Source organism: Gymnoscopelus braueri (assembly GCF_963280865.1).
Source record: "Gymnoscopelus braueri genome assembly, chromosome: 11".
Taxonomy (NCBI): domain Eukaryota; kingdom Metazoa; phylum Chordata; class Actinopteri; order Myctophiformes; family Myctophidae; genus Gymnoscopelus; species Gymnoscopelus braueri.
Genome location: NC_137613.1, coordinates 4,206,969 through 4,228,862, shown reverse-complemented (window position 1 = coordinate 4,228,862; position 21,894 = coordinate 4,206,969). Strand labels below are relative to the sequence as shown.

Sequence of the window (21,894 nt, the reverse complement as noted above, 5' to 3'; positions counted from 1 at the left end):
TGACACAGTTCACTCAGAGGAGTGGGCGGGGCCTATGGTCTGGAGACAGACAGGCTCCACAGCAGTTTACTGTAAACCATGTGACCACAGCTTTGTGTTCCTCTCTCTCTCTCTCTCTCCTTGACAGTGTTGGGCAAGTTACTTTAAAAAAGTAACTAGTTATAGTTATAGCTCTCAAAAATAAATATGTATTACATACATAGAGCAGTAACTATAACTGTGTGTGTGTGTGTGTGTGTGTGTGTGTGTGTGTGTGTGTGTGTGTGTGTGTGTGTGTGTGTGTGTGTGTGTGTAGGGCGGCCCATGTGATCTAGAGGTTTTAGTTCCTGTTTTAACGTCTTTCATCAGAGCAGTTATTTTCCACTGCAGTTTCTGTCTTTGTTCTAAAGGGGGCGCTTTGGAGTAAAAGTCTGGTTTCATTGTTAAAGTAAATAACTAAATTAAAGATAATAAACAAGCTCCACACAGTGTGTGACAGGTGACTCATCAGGTAATACAGCATTCATATAAAGGTAGACTTTTGTTTCTGTTTAAGCTTCATCTGGCTGATGGCTGCTCAGATGTCACTTGGGGGTTAAGTGTCTTGCTCAAGGACATGTTGACACTCATACTACAGTACTGTAGGTGAACTGGGGTTTGAACCTGTGACCTTCTGATTACCAGACTCTCTGTAGACACTCAGCTATCTGCTCACATGTCTTTGTCTCTGCTGTCACTTGTTGTAAAATGTTGCTGCTATTCTGTACAAATATAATATGAGTCTCTGTATGAATGTAATGTACATGTTATAATGAACATTGATTGATTGATTGACATTTTTATTAGGCAAAATAATGTAAAACAACACAGTTACATTCATAATACTTTTGTCTAAAAGGTCCAACCAAAAAAGTCCTTGCGGACTTGTTTCCGTTGGGGTCCTTGAATTAATTTCATAGACAAATATAGTAGCAACCAAACAGTTAAAAAATCAACATAAAAATACAGAAAAAAAATACCACTATGTATTTTTTTTTACCACAATGTGTCTTAAATACTAACAGGCCTTATTTAGTATTTATTTTATAATATAATATACATGTTGTAATGAACATAAAACACAACATGTCTTAAATACTAAATTACCTTATTTATTATTTATTTTATAATATAATATACATGTTGTAATGAACATAAAACACAACATGTCTTAAATACTAAATTACCTTATTTATTATTTATTTTATAACATAATATAGCAGGGGATGAGCCTAGGACATTATACCCACAGACTGGTTGTTAGAGGGTTTCAACATCTTGGGATGCCCATAAAGGAGGCAAAAAGGCTGGCAAAGTATTGCGCTGTCTCTGCTATAATTGGCAGCCTGCCACATATGGCGGAGACGCTGTTACTTAACCTCAGGGGAATTTGGTCATGTGATACTTTGTTGTAGAGTGAGGTTATCTCTGCGTGTGTGTGTGTGCGTGTGTGTTTGTCTGTTATGACTTGACAATGAAAAGGTACTTACGTGATTTAAGTCCCGTGACCATTAACAAAATCCACCTCCCTCCGATCGTTCTTTAATGAATTTGAATAGGAAATCCCCAACACTGACGTCCCTCACAGCCTCAATTCCCACGGCCCCACCCCCCTGCTGCCACCAGGGTAGGTGCAAACCTGAACCCGTTTGTTTGCAAACACAAGCGACCTAAACGACTAAGCTCTGTAGCTTACCAATGTTTTAGCTTAAGACGAGCCCCCATTTCTTATGGCCTGGCTCCAAGGCCACAACAAAAAAGGGGAAACGACATGGTGGGTGCAAAAAATGCAGTACACTGGGCTCATTTAAAACAGCCCTGAACATTCACCTTTCAGGAGGCCAAAGAAGGAGGTAGTACCATTTTCCCGTTAGACAGACGACCCCCCCCCCGACCTCTTTTTGCTTTGGCTCTCATCACCCCCCCCCCCCCCCATTGATTGTAAATATAGTGTTATTATTACCTTGACTCTCATTTCCCCCCTATTGTTTATACATAGTATTTTTTTTTTGTTCCGCATTTTTGGTTTTTGTTTGTACATTATAGTGTTATTGTTTTTCTGTATTTTGTGTTGATATTTGAACTGTTAGTGCCACTATATATGACTATGAATTGAATACCAAGGACCTCAATGGAAACAAGATCACAAGGACTTTTTTGAACAGACCTTTTAGACAAAGTATTTTAAATGTAACTTTTTTTTAATTGATTGAATATTTTATTAGGCAAAAATGTCGTTTTACATTTTTGCCTAATAAAATATTCAATCAATCAAAAACAAAGTTTCAACTCATAAAGGCAGAGAAACATACTGCCCACTTTAACTGAGGTTAAACAAAGGCACATTATAGTCCATGAGCCAGAGCCCCAAAATTGAGCAAAAATTATCGAAAGAGTGGGCAAAACCAAACCTATATTAAATTGTTCATAGGGTCAATACGAGTAAATAAATATATGATAACCTCTCCACAGGAGCAGCTTTTTCATGGTTATCACACATTTTGTTATTTTCCCCATACGTACATGACAGGTGAAAAAATGACAACATTTAAAAAAGAGTTATCATAATGAAACTTCCTGAGTTGATTACTTACATGAAGACAATGATTTATCGTATTACAAGTTTTCTGAAATTGTATATTTAAATATGCAAATTAGGCATTTAGTCCATGAGCCAGAGCCCCAAAATTGAGCAGATATTGAATATTCCCTCGTTAAAAACCTTTGAATCCAACATCTTAACAAAATGAAATAAGTATGTTGACTCTGGCTTTGTCCAATGTTGATTCTGGAAAGTTATGCAAATTTGGGCATATTTTCCTATGCCTAATTTGCATATTTAAATATACAATTTCAGAAAACTTGTAATACGATAAATCATTGTCTTCATGTAAGTAATCAACTCAGGAAGTTTCATTATGATAACTCTTTTTTAAATTTTGTAATTTTTTCACCTGTCATGTACGTATGGGGAAAATAACAAAATGTGTGATAACCATGAAAAAGCTGCTCCTGTGGAAAGGTTATGACCCTATGAACAATTTAATATAGGTTTGGTTTTGCCCACTCTTTCGATAATTTTTGCTCAATTTTGGGGCTCTGGCTCATGGACTATTAACAAAGGTGCTCTACTGTGGCTGCTCCTGCAGCCTGAGGAGGAATGAAGAAACACGACAGAGCAGAGCAGGTATTTTATAGTGTTTGAGGAGACAATGGCCAGGTGTCTCCCCTTCCCCTGATTATCTCTGACTCCACCCTCCAAACCAGCACTGCAACAGACAATGGTTAGGCAGTACTAGGCACACACACAGAACCCTGGCACAGTGTGTGTACTGAGTCATGAACACATATGCCATGATTTTGTGAACGTAACCTTAACGTACCTTTAATATTTGTGTCTTTGTATGCTCTCCTTTGTGTGGACATAAATACATTCTGTGTCTGGTTGGTTGGTTGCAGGTCAAAGTAGCCCTGTCAGATAAGGGTGTCGCTGTCAACTGAACCGCCTGGACTACATTTTGTTTTGCCTCGTCAGATCAGAGCATAAAGATTATTGCAGGGTAAGAGATTTTAAACAATACACTATAGTAATAACCTCTCTAGTCTGGTGTAAAGAATGTTAACCACTTGAACCTCACACACCCTATTCTGGGGATGAACGTGTGGCATTGTGACGCATTGTGAGCTTGTAGATCGGCTATTTTTGGCAAAGAGATTTGGTGTAGAGGGGGAAAAAAGCTGTCCAAGGACAGAGCCAGGTGTGTTTACTAAGAACAGAGGGGTGAAGGGGTTAATGTTGTTGAAGTGTTTTATACCATATACTAGAACCACTTGGTATTTAATAAATAATTAATACAACAAATTAATCTAAATGTTTGCCTGAATCTGAATGATGAAAAGTATTATAAACACAACCCACTGTCTGTACTGTTGATATAGGAAGCATGTCTTCAAATCACTCTGTTTAGTTGTGTGTGTGTGTGTGTGTGTGTGTGTGTGTGTGTGTGTGTGTGTGTGTGTGTGTGTGTGTGTGTGTGTGTGTGTGTGTGTGTGTGTGTGTGTGTGTGTGTGTGTGTGTGCGTGTGCGTGTGCGCGCGTGCGTGCGCATGCAATGCTCATTTGGTATACAGCTCTGCCTCTTTGTACCAGCTCTGCCTCAGATTGACTTACCATGATATCTGACCCTATACCTTAACACATTAGTTCTGTCAGGACAACTCATAAATAGAAAAGACAAATAATGAAGAATAAGATATATTTATTGAATATAAAATGAGCAATATATTTATTATGGTTTGGCGATGAATTGGATCTGCTTTTAGGTACTCTGATAAAGCGCATTTCCCAACCATAGGGACTCAGAATCCCCCGTGCATAACAGCAGATCCAAAAACAACAGGTGGTAGCATGGGGTGGTGGAGGGTGAGCAGCAATTTTAGCAACAGTAATGAACAGCAGCGCAGCAGCAGCAATGGTGTGTGTGCAGCAAAGCAAGCAGAATGAGAAGTGCAACCTTCCAGCTTAAATAGAGCGGTCTGAGAATGAGATGAGTGTGAGTGGTGAGTGGATGTGTAGGTGGAGCTGATGTGGTCCAATAGTAGGCCATGCTCACTGCACTGAGTTCCCTGACAGAACTTGCTCTGCGCATGTCTGTGACAGGCGCGACGCTCATTTCTGTCAGGACAACTCATAAATAGAAAAGACAAATAATGAAGAATAAGATATATTTATTGAATATAAAATGAGCAATATATTTATTATGGTTTGGCGATGAATTGGATCTGCTTTTAGGTACTCTGATAAAGCGCATTTCCCAACCATAGGGACTCAGAATCCCCCAAAACAGCGCAAACTGTGCAATGTCAGAATCCCCCAAAAAGCAGATCATTCAGCACCAACCTTAAGCTATGTGTACAGTAGAGCGCCTACCGTCTCCTGATACAGGAAGACCATGCCGATATCCCTCCATTCTTGGAGACAGAAACACAGCTGTGTTCTTCTCTTGGATCAGACACTGGCCATACTAGCATTATGTGATAAATCTATGTGTACAGTAGAGCGCCTACCATCTCCTGATACAGGAAGACCATGCCGATATCCCCCCATTCTTGGAGACAGAAACACAGCTGTGTTCTTCTCTTGGATCAGACACTGGCCATACTAGCATTATGTGATAAAATCTATGTGTTCAGCAGAGCGCCTGCTGATCCTGAACTTCAGGTGTCCTAAACGGTGTCATAAAGCGATGTCCACCTTACGGGTGCCGCACCACGAGTAGGAATCGAAAAGGACATTCTATCTCTTAAATAAAGAAATCAGTAATCAGTACCCATGCACCACCTGGAGCAGCAATTTTCTCTTTTTCATTTTCATTTTCATTTTCTTTTTCATTTTCCTTTTCCCATTCCTTTTTCCATTCCTTTTTTCCTTTTTTTCTTTTCTTTTTTCTTTTTCTCTCTCTAAGCAAGCATTGCAGCAACAACTTTAAGAGTATTTATTATACCCATAACAGCAGTAGTAAGGTAATTAGCAGTAATAGCAGCGAGCTACAACATTATTCACTCATCAGTTTGAGCCTGAAGAATGTCCTTTGTGTTTAGCCTAACATAACTTTCATAGCTGCAGAGGACCACCGGCCCAAAGCTTTGAGCGTTGCAGCTGGCACTTTTGATGCTGCTGTGGTAGCGGCGCCGATCCTGAAGGAGTGAGATGTATAGCGATCAGAAGGCAGCCCACAGCCTTGACACAGAAGTCGAAGTTTGCAGAACCAAGGACCAGACATGGCTTCCCCCGAATCCGTCATGAACAGCTCTCATTGGCATTGCAGATGGACGGCATGCAGATAACGAGACATGGAGGAGACAGACAAAGATCAGTGTTAGTTTCTGTTATTATCACAGACATACCTTGACCAAGACTCAGATTTTTAGTGTTTTAATTTAATGGTGAAAAGGTGAGCATCAAAACTAAGTCAAGTGGAAAGACAATGCGTGGGATTAAATGAAGTAGTAAGAGTGCAGAATTCACAGTGGCTGGATAAAGGTCATGTCAACAGACAAGTACGTTCTATGTTGCTATGTAGTAGCATCATTTTAGCTATAGCATGATGAACATTAGTATAATCAGCATAGTATTAGTACCTTGACTGCAGTAGAATTAGTAGCACAATAAAATAGTAGCAGCAGTGTTAGCTTAGTAGTTTTGTCCGTCAGTACAATGAGTAGTACTAGAACTAGCAGCAGTATTTAGCAAGCATAACTTGAAGCAATGTTAGCAGAACATGTAAGTAACTTAGCAGTAGAATCGTAGGCTAGCACTTTTAGAACTGGCAGCAGCATTTAGTCAAAGCATGATTTGTATCTGTAATGTTAGCAAGTATAGCTTGTAGTAGAATCAGTAGCTAACACTTTAGAACTAGCAGCAGCATTATCCAACATGATTTGTAGCTGTAATGTTAGCAAGTGTAAGTAGCTTATTAGCTGAATCACTAGCTTGCACTTTAGAACAGCAGTATTTAGCTGTATACAATACCCTCTCTAATCAGTAAGAATACTTGTAGGACTCTAACAGCGGCCCTCATCCAAGTTACTTCAACCTTGCATGGACCTCATGGTATCACACCACTAAGGCCTTAAACAAAGCTCCAGACATCCCCAAAACAACTGGTAAGGCTACTTATTGGCCTTACACCTACAACTCATCTAACCCCTGCTCACTTTGCTAGGGTCGGATGACTCAGGGTTGAGGACAGAGTACAGCAACTTGCCATGGGCCTAAGAAGATTGCAATGGGTTAAGCTACCCATGTACCTGCAAAAGTACTTCGTAAATGAATCCCACAGTCACAACACCAGAGGTAGCTCCACTGATTACAGCCAACCGACATTTGGCACAACGAGGGGTTAAATTAGTTCTCCTGCTATGCCACCAAAAGGTGTGAAGGATTGTAACACCCTACTCTCCTTCAAAATGCCCTAAAAGAGTACCTTCAGGAGGCTGCAATTCAAAACTAGCCCCTGTAAAGGTCATACCCTAGCCCCCCCTCTAATAAGTATTCAACAAAAGCCAAAGCATGATTGCTTAGCTGAAGTGTTAGCAACATGTTTGACAACACCACGCCTTCATTAAACGTTAGCAATAAAGCCATTTCCTGATCTCTTTAAATTCAACCGACTCATGTTTTTGTGAAGCAACCATTTGAAGCAACCATTACACATCACATTTCTGTGATGACATAAGCTCTATTATACACTTTTATATGCACCCATTCCATGCCTTTATGTATATAGTCCGCATATCCATGTTGATATCAGACCCATTTCCTTTAATTATCCTGACCTTCCTTTCTTGACACAAAGATGGCGCATGAATGCCACCTTGACTCATCCCACCCCTACAGCAAGTATAGCTTAATTAGCTTTGCCTTACAAGAGCATAGGGGCAACATTAGAACGCAATCAAAAGCTTACATCTGACCTAGCACTGCAGCCAACACAGTATAATAGCCCATTACTTAATTGATTTACTTATTATTATTATTATATTTACCAACCTCCACTACATCTTAGAGGCAACTGAAACTGAGTAAATGATTTGACAACTCCAATGCCATTTAGCCTACATTGCAAATTAAGATTAGCCATTTAGCCTACATTGCAAATTAAGATGACCAGAAAAAGTAGCTACATCAGATGGAAATAGCTATAGCCCCCAATCAGCACATACTAGCTGCAACATTAAATCGATTACCACAATAAATGAACAGTCTGCACACTATAGTCTACTTTTAATATAAACGTTTCCTGTGCACCATAATTCTCTTTACAGCATTGTTTTAAATGCATTCTCCTAGATTGAGATACTGCTGAATAAATCACTATATAGCCTATACATTTTTTAACCACTGTAGACTTACTTGGAACATAATTAATTCCTACACTGGATACTTGGCATTATGCTGCTTTACTCAGGAAAAATCTGCATACTACTGCAACTGCAACACTAAAGCAAGATAAAAATAAATTACTATATTACTTATAACTGTGTTTTATAATAAGCAGACATGGCAACCCAAATGCGGTCCCACTGCCCGGAGGGAACGCACTAAGATTGGTCAATGAACTATACCAAGTTTGAAAACACAAGAGCACAACTAGCTCTTCATCCACAACTGTACTTCCCTATCCTACTCAAGATGACGGCCAGACTGAGCATTAACCGTTTCTAATCAGTACATTATATGAAACATAACAGTTGAGCAATGCACTGCATAAAAGTGACGCTAAGTAATGGTCCTCTCTGCTCACAGTCTGCAACACTGACTGCACAGTGTTGCCAAGTTTTGAGAGAGAAATCAGCCAGACTAGAAACATCCTAAAGAAGCGACTACTAGCCACAAGAAACTTGTATTTAACCTGTATACATTGCCATAACCTCACCCACTTTACTCCAGAACCTGTGACAGTTGAGTATGAACTACATTGACTGTAGCACTGAGCACATGACAAGGTCCCTCTGGGACAATGTGGCATAGTAGGCCTATCAGGTTCCTTGCACCCATGCATGGGCATAATATTTTACCCATTAACAAACGGGGTCATACCTATGTTCCCCGGACCTATGTTCCCCCACTAAGGTTATGGTTAGGGTTAGGTTTAGGTTAGGTCCTATATTCCCCTGATTATTAATTTCCCCCTCGATCATCATCCTAAAGTCCTCATAATGTTCTTTTACCATGATAACGATTTGCAAACTGTTTTGAATATTATGAACGTTTTAACAACAAAATAACAGATTAATCTGGGGGTCCTTCACATGGACTGGTTTAGTCAACATAATTTTCTTAAGTGATTTAACAGAAAACAAACACAAGTCACTTATAATAAGCCGACATGGCAACACTGATTTTGACAGCGCTAGTCCTTCAGACGCGCACCAAACACACCAAACACACTGTTCTTCTATACTTGAGAGGACTTGAACTGACTTCCAATCCTTGCCTTATTTATGCCCACAAATGACTCGACAGCCTTGATAAATGAAAAGAATGCACATGTATACTCTGCATTAAAGCCTGACCACTGAATGATTATAAAATAAATAGAATATTGACCTGGATTCTCGACATGGAGTCTCGACATGAAGAACAGCAGGGAAGCAGTCAAGCAGCCAGCAGCTGGCCAAGGTTTCATCTCGAAATAAGCAGCACCCGGGTGACGTGATCACTTTGTTTTCTTAACAAACAATTGCGATTTCAGTGTAAATTACCGCACCACGGTAATGCCAAAGACAAGAACAAAAGCTGCTCCTTGGTCTCGGCTACAGATGGTCTACCTGTGCGAGTTCTTCTAGCCAGATCAACTTTCTGTCTCACCAAGATTGTATCAAAGCAGAGCATTTCATGCATATTAGCCTGCTCAGTGGAGTCCGTATTTGAGAAGCCATTTGAGCAGCAATTTTAGCAACAGTAATGAACAGCAGCGCAGCAGCAGCAATGGTGTGTGTGCAGCAAAGCAAGCAGAATGAGAAGTGCAACCTTCCAGCTTAAATAGAGCGGTCTGAGAATGAGATGAGTGTGAGTGGTGAGTGGATGTGTAGGTGGAGCTGATGTGGTCCAATAGTAGGCCATGCTCACTGCACTGAGTTCCCTGACAGAACTTGCTCTGCGCATGTCTGTGACAGGCGCGACGCTCATTTCTTGGGGGGGTACCAGGGGGGTCCCCAGCAAAATGTAATAATAAAGAGTCACAATCATTTTAACCCCTTTATCCATATTTTATACTTTGGCTATTCAAAAATAGCAGATATACAAGCTCATAGCTTTAGTTCAAAATGTTTAATTATGAATGTGTGTGCACGTCTGCAGTGCTGGCTTGCACGTGTGCTGGCTTGTGTGTGTGTGCACGGTGCGCCTTGTTAGGTCTGCATGTTTTGTGTTGAATTAGTGTAACTGGTTGCATGTTTGTGTTGCAATCAGCTGCAGCTGTTGAGGCCGTGCTCGGACGGACACACAAACACACGGTTAAATGTAGGAGTGGTTGGCATCACTAAAAGATTGTGCCAGTGGCCCCCATAAGAGAAGACAGTCACTGGGGGGCGTGTTCTCTCCTCCGCGTCATCAGTGCCCATACCCTAAGTGGGGTTGGTGAAAGGGCCTTTCTGTGTGGAGTTTGCATGTTCTCCCCGTGTCCCCTAGGGTAGTTAAAACCCTCACAAAAACATGTAGTAATCCTGGTTTCTATACTGCCTCCCCCTGGCCAGCCGGGGCGCCTGATGGAGGGGAAAGGAACTGGTTGGAATAACGTGTTCCTTCCACGCGCTGAAACTCCCCCCTTTCAGGTGATAAGTAGCAGCTTGCTAGCTCTCATGCATTGAAGGAGGCATGAGCTCAACAAGTCACAATATGATGCCCTGTGAGCTTGTGGATCTGCTTTATTTTTTTTGTTTTTTTAAGTTGTTAGAAGTAACGTGTTGTAATTAGAATCACATCACAGTTTATAAGTGTAAAGCAGTCACCTCCACAGCTGACAGTAAGTCATGTGACCTCAGGGGAGTTGCTTGAGCTCATACATCAGATGTTGTTATAAAGAGTCCAGAGAAGTGTCTGTATTAGAGATATCCTTCACCTTTGACCCTATAGCCTAGAGGAAGCCTTTATGACCAAGGTCACTAAATACCAACCACTCCAACATACCATCTCAGAGCTGGGCTATAGGTCAGACTATTGGTTTTTATATTTGACAGCCTAGGACATTATACCTACAGACTGGTTGTTAGAGGGTTTCAACATCTTGTGATGCCCAAAAAGGAGGCAAAAAGGCTGTCAAAGTATTGTGCTGTCTCTTTCTCTGCTATAATTGGCAGCCGCCACATACAGTATGGTGGAGACGCTGTTACTTATGTCTGTTGTCTTATAAGTTGTCAGTATAAGTCTAACTATAAGAGATTGTAAACAATACACTATAGCATTAATCTCTCTAGTCTGGTGTTAAGAATGTTAAACTCTTGAACCCCACAGACCCTATTCTGGAGGGGAACGTGTGGTGTTGTGACACATTGTGAGCTTGTAGATCTGCTATTTTTGGCAAATAGATTTGGTGTAGAGGGACAAAAGCGATCCAAGTACATAGCCAGGTGTGTTTTACTAAGAATAAAGGGGTGAAGGAGTTAATGTTGTTGAAGTGTTTTATACATTATACTAGAACCACTTGGTATTTAATATCTAAAAGTTTGTCTGAATCTGAATGATGAAAAGTATTATAAACACAACCTGTACTGTTGATATAGGAAGCATGTCTTCAAATCACTTCTGCCTGGAATATAGACACTGTGTTTGTGTCTGTCTGTCTGTCTGTCTGTCTGTGTGTGTGTGTGTGTGTGTGTGTGTGTGTGTGTGTGTGTGTGTGTGTGCGCGCGCACGCGCACATTGTGCATATGCAGCAAATATTTAATGTTTTCTGGTTTATTTTGACTGTAATCTTGACAGGTTTAATAAAGACCAAAGATGAGTCATAGTGAGGAGAGAGAGGAGGAGGGAACTGACAAACAGCACATCCACAGACCAGAGCCTCCATCTGTGTCCATGAAGAGTGATGAACCTGGACCTCCAGATACAAAGTATGTCAATCCTCCTACATAATATCGTATTAACAAGTATTAACAAGCGCTTCTGACAAAACCAGCTAACTCCATTGGATCCTCAAACTTTCTGCTAAACCAGCTAAGTTCACCAAAGGGGGGTGGAGTTAGCTGCTTTAGCTGACTCCAGGCTCCACCCTTTTGACCTCCAACCTCATTGTGAGCTTGGAGGTCCATTCAACTGTTCTTATCAATGATGAACAAAACCTCTTAACTACACTTTTGTTTAGTTTTTGGTCATTTCCTGAAAAATGAACATTTTGGAGTTAGCTGGTAGCTGCCGGACAGCAGAGATATGTTACTTGTAAACCACACTGTTATATTATCCTTATGTGTTTCAATTCAACCAGATTTTTTGTCTGGGATTACATACTTTCATGATAGTAAATGAACATATTTCATAAATTTCAAAATATTTCAAAGTAAAAAATATATTTCAATAAAAAAATAGACATTTGAAAAAACTAAATTGAAAATAATAATAATTTGAGTAAAATAAATAAATAATTATAATTAATGATATATATAAAACATTCTTAAGTAAACATATTACATTATACAAAATACATATTACTTAGTGATGTGCTTTTATTTGAGATATAGTGTGTTAATATGACTTATTTTTACAGTGTTAATTGCCCCCAACCACTGTTACAATTGCCCCCGTCACGGGTGACTCTGACTTATTGCATTAAAAATCATATTTTAGTCTTGTATTTACTAGTGAAAGCTTATAAATGGTAGTAATTAGGGTACAGTATATATGTTTCTTAAAACAAAAGATGACTAGTATATTTCAAGTATTCTGTGAATTATGGAAAATGTAAAAAGTGTTACTTTTGACCCTATTCTCCCCTAATCACTTTCCTTTTACTTGTACAGCACTTTGGTCAACTAAGGTTGAGTAGGTTGAGTAGGTTGAGTAGGTGCTCTATAAATACAGAGCACCCTGATTGGCTGACTAGGAGTGAGCAGATGAGTGGAAGTGACAGCACTAAAATGACAAGAGATTGACAATTAGTCAGGGCAGAAAACACACAAGGTAACAACTTGTAATTAGTCACACCCAACAGACAGGCCCAGACCCAAAACTCAGACTGTAGTCCTGACACTGATGTTTTCATTCACATGATAATTGTCGAATCATTTGTATAATTTCAGAAGTCTTCACCACAGACCAGAGTCTCCAACACCCAGCTGTATGTCTATGAAGAGTGACTGGTCTAAAGATCTACCTCCTAACTACAGTAATGAACCTGGACCTCCAGACACAAAGTATGTGAATCCTCCTATACAATATACACAACACTATGATATGACAACACAATATCATGCTAAGTACATGCTGATTACATGCTAATTACTAAAGCACAAGACAACATTTTATAATGGTTTAGCCTCCCTGCCCAATATTAACCAATATGTATCAGTTACTATGTGTGCAGTTTGTTAATTAATTGGTACAAATCACATTGTGGTGTTCAGTGGTGAAGCTGCAGTAGACATTCACACATGCTTGTGTGCATGTCCTCTCTGTTTAACAAACTATGTGTAACCCCGCTATAATGATTAACAGTCAGGACTAAGTAACATAGACAAATACGAATATATATTTGGTACAAATAAGGAATTGTAATAAAACTGTTTTATTCCAAATTCATTTAAAATACATAGTGAGCAATGACATACAACATTAATAACATCCCCTGTTTGCTGTGTACCTGAGACCCACCTGGCCTGTGCTTCACTCTTATTGGCTGCAGCTTAAAGAGGGGAATCTATGGGTGAATCACACAGCACCCTACACTTAGAAAAGTTAACACTGGAAATCCATAGAGTAACATAACAGATCTCTACAAACTAGGGCCAAACACCTTGGTTACACAGCAGTCCCATCAATGTACAAAAGCCTCTCACCTTTATAGCAGCCCAACACAAGGAGCTCAAGCACAGCTGTGTTATCTAATAGAGACACTGGGGGAGATGGTTAGACAAAACCAAACAAACAAATAAACAAAAATAAATGCTCAAATCAGCTAATCAGCTCCACACTCTACTTCTCACCATAAGTCTTCCATGAGCATAAACATGCTCGCTTGCGGCAGCCGGCCAGCTGACCTTTAACCTGTACTTAAAACCTACAAAGAAAAAGGAACGGTCATCATTAGCTGCTCACTCAACATGACCCTCAAAGTTTTCAAAATAAACTGCATTATTAAAAGCATAGATAACAAGCTACTTTACCAGGAGGCTTTTATGCAGTCACTTGACCCACAACGGCCACAATCGTCATGAACTTCAGCTGTACCATGAATGTCACCACCTATACATGCAGGTTACACACATGTTACACACAATCACATGTAATACAGAGAATGGATAAACCTTTGTGTTCACCTTTGCACATACATAAAAATATACTCACATTCCTTCTCCAATTTACATGTCTACACTTTACTGGAGAGACAACACCTCTGCACCATATCAACACCACCAAGAATGGTACAGACATAACAATATAACACACATTTGAATTGTAAAACAAATTAATATACACAAAAGTAAAACACAAAGTAAAAGCAAGGAAACAAGCAAACAGGCATACCATTTGACAGGTCAGCAGTTGCACACAAACATCCCCCTCTCACAACACACTATAGGCGACCTGCTACCTGCCTGTTCAGAAAGGCCTTATATACCTGTGTCACTTATGACATAACTTTATCTCTGCCTCCCTCTAGGGGCTACATATGGAGTATCTATCTATGCAACTGTTATTGTACAGTTTAAAAATATATATATTTTAAGCTAATTTATCTCTTTTGTGTTTTGAAGTGAAACACACATATTGACTCTTATATTTGTATAACTGGATGTAACAATAAGGAATCTTCAACATACTGATGTTTTCATTCACATGATAATTGTAGAATCATTTGTATAATTTCAGAAGTCTTCACCACAGACCAGAGTCACCAACACCTAGCGGTGTGTCAATGAAGAGTGACTGGTCTAAAGATCTACCTCCTAACTACAGTAATGAACCTGGACCTCCGGACACAAAGTATGTGAATCCTCCTATACAATATACACAACACTATGATATGACAACACAATATCATGCTAAGTACATGCTAATTACATGCTAATTACTAAAGCACAAGACAACATTTTATAATGGGTTAGCCTCCCTGCCCAATATTAACCAATATGTATCAGTTACTATGTGTGCAGTTTGTTAATTAATTGGTACAAATCACATTGTGGTGTTCAGTGGTGAAGCTGCACTAGACATTCACACATGCTATGTGCATGTCCTCTCTGTTTAACAAACTATGTGTATCCTTGATATAATGATTAACAATCAGGACTAAGTAACATAGAAAAATACGAATATTTATTTGGTATATATAAGGAATTGTAATAAAACTCAGTTTTATTCCAAATTCATTTAAAATACACAGTGAGCAATGACATACAACAATAATAACATCCCCTGTTTACTGTGAACCTGAGACCCAACTGGCCTGTGCTTCACTCTTGTTGGCTTCAGCTTAAAGAGGGGAATCTATGGGTGAATCACACAGCACCCTACACTTGGCAAAGTTAACACTGCAAATCCACAGAGTAACATAACAGATCTCTACAAACTAGGGCCAAACACCTTGGTTACACAGCAGTCCCATCAATGTACAAAAGCCTCTCACCTTTATAGCAGCCCAACACAAGGAGCTCAAGCACAGCTGTGTTATCTAATAGAGACACTGGGGGAGATGGTTAGACAAAACCAAACTAACAAATAAACACAAATAAATGTTCAAATCAACTAATCAGCTCCACACTCTACTTCTCACCATAAGTCTTCCATGAGCATAAACATGCTTGCTTGTGGCAGCCGGCCAGCTGACCTGTAACCTCTACTTAAAACCTACAAAGAAAAAGGAACGGTCATCATTAGCTGCTCACTCAACATGACCCTCAAAGTTTTCAAAATAAACTGCATTATTAAAAGCATAGATAACAAGCTACTTTACCAGGAGGCTTTTATGCAGTCACTTGACCCACAACGACCACAATCGTCATGAACTTCAGCTGTACCATGAATGTCACCACCTATACATGCAGGTTACACACATGTTACAAACAATCACATGTAATACAGAGAATGGATAAACCTTTTTGTTCACCTTTGCACATACATAAAAATATACTCACATGCCTTCTCCAGTTTACATGTCTACACTTTACTAGAGAGACAACACCTCTGCACCATATCAACACCACCAAGAATGGTATAGACATAACAATATAACACACATTTGAATTGTAAAACAAATTAATATACACAAAAGTAAAACACAAAGTAAAGGAAAGGAAACAAGCAAACAGGCCATACCATTTGACAGGTCAGCAGTTGCACACAAATATCCCCCTCTCACAACACACTATAGTCGATCTGCTACCTGCCTGTTCAGAAAGGCCTTATATACCTGTGTCACTTATGACATCACTTTATCTCTGCCTCCCTCTAGGGGCTACATATGGAATATCTATCTATGCAACTGTTATCGTACAGTTTTAAAACATATATATTTTAAGCTATTTTTTCCCCCTTGTTGCTCTAGTGTTGTGAAGTGAAACACACATATTTGACTCTTATATTTGTATAACTGGATGTAACAATAAGGAATCTTCAACAGACTGATGTTTTCATTCACATGATAATTGTAGAATCATTTGTATAACCCTAACCCTAACCCTAACCACAGACCAGAGTCTCCAACACCCAGCTGTATGTCTATGAAGAGTGACTGGTCTAAAGATCTACCTCCTAACTACAGTAATGAACCTGGACCTCCAAACACAAAGTATGTGAATCCTCCTATACAATATACACAACACTATGATATGAAAACACAATATCATGCTAATTACTAAAGCACAAGACAACATTTTATAATGGTTTAGCCTCCCTGCCCAATATTAACTCTTTGACTGCCAGAGTATATTCATAATACTCACCCAGTGCCAGCAATTTTTGTGTTTTATAACCTTTTCAACCGGTCACAGAAATGTTATATCCATTATGATCCATCGTCTGATCGTGTGTGTAAACAAAGACGATCCATGTACCAGCCCCCAGAGGGTTAAGTTTTCAGAGGTGAGCTGTCGTGGTAGTTTTTCACCCGCGCAGCCAGGCTGCAGGCACCATATACAGGCAATAATGCACGTATTTCCCACCTCCCCAGCTGGCCACAGAACATTTATATATAATATGATCGCGCGTCAGACCGTTGGTAAACACAGGGGATAACTGTTCGTCGTCCAGAGAAAATAAAGGTTCAAAAAGGCCTTATATTTATATGCCTGTGTCATTTATGACACAGCTAGTGTCATAAGTTACTACATTTATTAATATTTTCTTTTGTAATTATAATCATACTTTCTGCTAGACCTGCACCGCCCATTCCACAGTGACTCTCGTGCTCTGTATAGCTCTTTGCTATCTTGACTCTCACATGAGAGAGAGTTATGATTGTGCGTGAGAGAGAGAGAGGGTCACATGTGTGGGAGGGTATGCTGTATGTATGTGTGCAAAAACACCACGTTCATTATGCATTCTTGAAATGTGCTGTAAACACTGTGACAATTACATTTAATTATTCAAACTGAGCCAGGGGTAGGGCTCGATAAGCATTATGCTTCTCCCTGTCCCCTTTCTTCGGCATATTGGACACCCGTATGTCAAATGGACTTCACAACCTGTGCCTTTTGAGATTATGCCTTGTTCTAAATGCGCTGATGTACATAACACAGACAAGTATTTTGTTTTCCAAAAGTGCTGAAAAATAAACTGAACTGCGTGCCCTCAACCGTCGCTTAAAACGGTTGAGGTTCAAGATGCTGTCCCCAGCTTGTGTGTTACAGGCCATCTCCAAGGGCCTATTGTTCACCACGCTGGATCTGAAGGATGCATATTTTCATGTGCCCATCCATCCACTCCACACGAAGTACCTTCGGTTTGCTTTCGAGGGAGTGGCCTACGAGTACCAGGCACTCCACTTCAGACTTTCTCTGGCGCCCCCTACCTTCACTAAGTGTATGGACTGGGTTCTGGCGCCTCTGTCCTCCCAGGGGCTTCAGGTTCTGAACTACCTGGACGATTGTTTGGTTTGTGCTCCATCAAGAGAACAGGTCGTCAGGGACACCAGAGTTCCAGAGGAGTCGCTTGACCCCCTCTAAGGAGGTGATCTTTATTGGAATCTCAATAGATTTGTCTCAAATGAGAGCAGGTTTTTCTCGGGAGAGGGTCGACAAAATTCTGTCCTTTTTTGGTAGGGGCGGACTGTGTCACCTCCTGGTAACAAGGGAGTGTTTGTTCACGCTGTCCCGATGGCGCCATGGTCTGGTCCACACATCAATGTGTTGGAGCTCAGGGCGGTCTGCTTAGCTCTCCATCTTTTTCTGCCTTATCTGGAAGTACGGCATATCCTGGTTCGATCAGACAACATTACTGTCGTGGCTTATAATAATCACCAGGGGGGTTTGAGGTGCCACCGTCTTCACGAGATGACGCGGGAAGTCTTGCTATGGGCTCACACCCACCTTGCATCTATTCGAGCAGCACATTTTCCAGGGATCTGGAACTCGGCAGCGGACATGCTCTCAAGGGATGGGCCACAAGAGGGAGACGTCTCTGTCTGCATCCTCAAGTGGTACAGCAACCCTGGGGCATGTTCGGGAGAGCGCAGGTGGACCTGTTCGCCTCTCAGGACAACGCTCACTGCCCCAGTTGGTTCTCGATAACGAACCCCCCAGGGCCCTTGGACCTCGATGCCCTGGCCCATGATTGGCCGATGGCGAGGCTATATGCTTTTCCCCCGTTTCCCCTGATTCATGCAGCGCTGGACAGGGTCATGATGAGGGGCCATCAGTTGCTCTTGATAGCTCCATACTGGCCGAGACGCCCCTGGTTCAGGTTGTTGCTGTCTCTCGTCTCGGGAACACCGTGGCGGCTGCCACAGAGGCCCAACCTGCTTTCACAGGCCTGGGGGACCCTGTGGCATCCAGACCCACGTCGCCTCCAGTTGTGGGCCTGGCCCTTGAGAGACGTAGGTGGTCCGATTTAGGGCTCCTGGATGGAGTCGTGCATAAGTTGCAGAGTGCCAAGGCTCCTGCTACTAACGCAGCGTATCGGACCGGATGGCGTGTGTTTTGTGCTTGGCCTTTATTTCCCTTAAGCACCTTTTCCTGGAAGGTGGCGTTCCTATTGGCTTTTGCCTCCTCTAAGGGGGTCGGTGAGCTTCATGCACACAAGATGAGTGTCACCCTCCGACCTATCCCTCTTTTTCTGCCGGGGGTTCTGTCGTCCGGACATGTGACCGGGCCTTTGCACTTGTGAGTGGTGTTGCAGTGACTTGTGCCCGGTAAGGGCCTTGGACACTTATGTCACGCGGACACAAGCGATCAGACGGACTGATCAGCTTTTTGTCTGCTATGGTGAGAAAGTTCTGGGTCAGAAGCTTTCTAAACAGAGAAGGCTCATATACTTATATCAGACATGGATTATGAATTATATGAACTAGAAGTTCGGCACGCTGCGCGGGCCTCACATCTAGCGCCCACGTAGCGCCCACTTGGCAGCGCAGATCACCGGTGTAGCGTCATGAGGGCCAGTGGGGCCATGGCCCTGCGTGGCCCGTATAGCTGCTCAAACTCCTGGGCACGATTTGCCAGGAAAAATAATTCTGCTCCGACGACAATAGACTGCAGTGATACATTGGCTGCCTCATGCGCACCTTTTACAATGCCAAAGCTGCCTACTCCTGCATATCAATGGTCCAAGTGTGACCTGTAAAGTACTGTAGTCTGTAGGAGACATAATCATGTCCTAAGAGGAGTCCAAAAGAGAATGGATCCTAGGATTCATTAATTAAATTACAGAGGTGAGAAAATATGTACATGTACTGATGTACTGCACTTTTTGAGGCATTTGTACTTTACTGGATATCTATGTCTATATATATATATATATATATGTTACAGGGTGAATGGAGAACCAGGGTGATTGAAGAAGGCTCGCTCGTTTTTACCACCCACCCAGCAATTGTGTAGAAGGAACACTAGAGGGAGCCACAAGCCAGGCTTCTGCACAAGCATACAGCCGCGACCACACACACACACACACAGTCACACACGCGCGCGCACGCACACGCGCACGCGCACGCGCTCATGCTTTCAATGGACTGTTAAGATACTTTTATTGTGTTCTGCTGGCTTTTGTTTTAGTTTCTCCCTGACACACACACACACACACACACACACACACACACACACACACACACACACACACACAGTGTTCCATGAAAAGAACTATTCTGTCCCTATCGGTTTACAACTCGAACGGCGCTGTGTCGACTAGTAGAGCATCGGCCGGTCAGCGCGGGCACTCGCGCCTTGAGGCGCGAGGGCGCGCCTCCTCGGCCTCAAGCTCTACTAAGTCGGCGCGCCTCCGTCATGGACAAGCGTGTGAACGTGTGTTCAGCGTTCCCCTAGCGTAGCTTCCTGGTTGCTATGTGGGGGGGAACAACAAAAGACAGGTCCGCGTCGCATCAAAGCCCCGCCTCTTGGCGCCGCGTTCTCCTTCTCCTCCTCCTCGGAGGAGAGGAGGAGCGTTCTCCTTCTCCTCCTCGGAGGAGGAGAAGGAGGAGGAGGAGGACCCCTCGCGAGCCTCGAGTAATAAACCCCCGCCTAGCAGCACATATATATATATATATATGCACATATTAGCTAAATTGGGCAATATAGTGTTTGTTGTGAATGAATGGGCGTCCATCTTTAGGAGGTGTGTGCAATTGTGTGTGTCGGCCACTTTGCAGTGCAGATCCACTTCACAGCCACCTCACAGTGTGAGAGACCATTTTGTGAATTTTGCAATTAGTGTTCATTATATACACCCTTGCAGTAGCCTAGTCAGGCAGGGTTGTTATATACATCTGATCAGCTGTAGCTATTTTGCTGATTAACAGTAAATGGCACAAGGCAATGAGAACACAGGCTGAGTGAGGCACACATTTTAGCTGTTCATAAACGATGTACTCAGGACTTATGTTCAATATGAGTGGATGGTACGAATACATGGACCACGGGTCCATTTGGTTCCATCTCCACCCTCACAGAGTTAAATCTAGATCGGGGGGGGGGGGGGGGGGGGGGACAGCAAAATAAATCCCTCATAATGGGTCCATTTGGTTCCATCTCTACCCTCGCAGAGGCGAACGGCCTTATCCCATGTTGTTGAAGCGCAAAGGGGTGGGGGGGGGGGGGGAGAGTCAGCACACTGAAGTCAATTGGCACAGACAGTCATTATTCGGTTAAGTCCGACTTCACTGTAGCCTATAGTAGCCTTTTCTTAAATGATATTTGTACTTAGGCTGGCCTGAAAGTTTATAATATTTAGAGAAATGTAAAAATTCAAATACAAAAGTAGTAGCCTAGTAGTTGTTGTGAATTAGCAAACTGGACATTTAGACTGAATGTTTCCGTTATCCTCATCTTGCGCTACAACTGTTTTGCCAGGTTTTATTTGTGTTGTTTCTCATAAGCGTGCATCCGTTGTCCGTCAACAACATAGCCGTCTGTGCCTTGACTTCAGCGCGCTGACTCTCTCCCCACCCGTCCCCTTGCGCTTCAACAACACAGGAAAAGGCCGCTCGCCTCGCGGAGTTAAATCTAGATGGGGGGGGGGGGGGGGGGTCGCCAAAATAAATATGGGGTAGTGGTCTAAAAAAGTTTGAGAAGCCCTGTGATAGAGAGAAACGGTTTGTCGCGTCTATCTCTCTGTTTCTCTCCCTCCCTCGCACACATACATTGCTTCTTCGTGTCATGTCTCTTGATCGCTCGCTCGCTTTCCTCCTCTGTCTGTCCAGAGCCTTGGGTCTGTCTATCGCGGCTCTGTCAGCGCTGTGCAATGAGAAAAAGGGGGAGGGGCTACTGGCAGCAGATCTGCAAGACAACCACACGGCGACGTGCGAGGCGTTGTTAGCTTGTAGATATGTTGTCCAAAAGCTGATGATCATTTTGACGTTGCGCTACCTGCGGAAGTGATGTGCATAAGTATTGGGGCTTAATGCGTTTCATATTAATTGTACATCCTGCAAGTAGGCTACAGTAACGGTATGAGAAGCATGTATGGTTACAGGCAGAATATTGAGGACTTTCAGTGTAAAGTTTGGAGTTA

General features: G+C 41.9%; 2 protein-coding genes across 3 annotated transcripts in view; both read left to right on the top strand.

The window, feature by feature from the left end:
• The window catches only part of LOC308094995 (uncharacterized protein), a 793,896-nt gene that overhangs the window by 516,577 nt on the left and 255,425 nt on the right, over positions 1–21,894 (top strand). The gene's annotated exons all lie outside the window — the stretch shown is intronic.
• The window catches only part of LOC308095002 (NACHT, LRR and PYD domains-containing protein 3-like), a 272,045-nt gene that overhangs the window by 235,340 nt on the left and 14,811 nt on the right, over positions 1–21,894 (top strand). The window contains exons 7-9 of one of the 2 annotated variants that reach the window (XM_080441872.1): positions 12,816–12,929; positions 14,605–14,718; positions 16,424–16,522. The exons of the other annotated variant lie outside the window; for it this stretch is intronic. Of the exons in view, the coding sequence (XP_080297998.1) occupies positions 12,816–12,929; positions 14,605–14,718; positions 16,424–16,522 (327 nt within the window). The remainder of the gene's footprint in view (positions 1–12,815; positions 12,930–14,604; positions 14,719–16,423; positions 16,523–21,894) is intronic. 2 annotated transcript variants of the gene reach the window in all.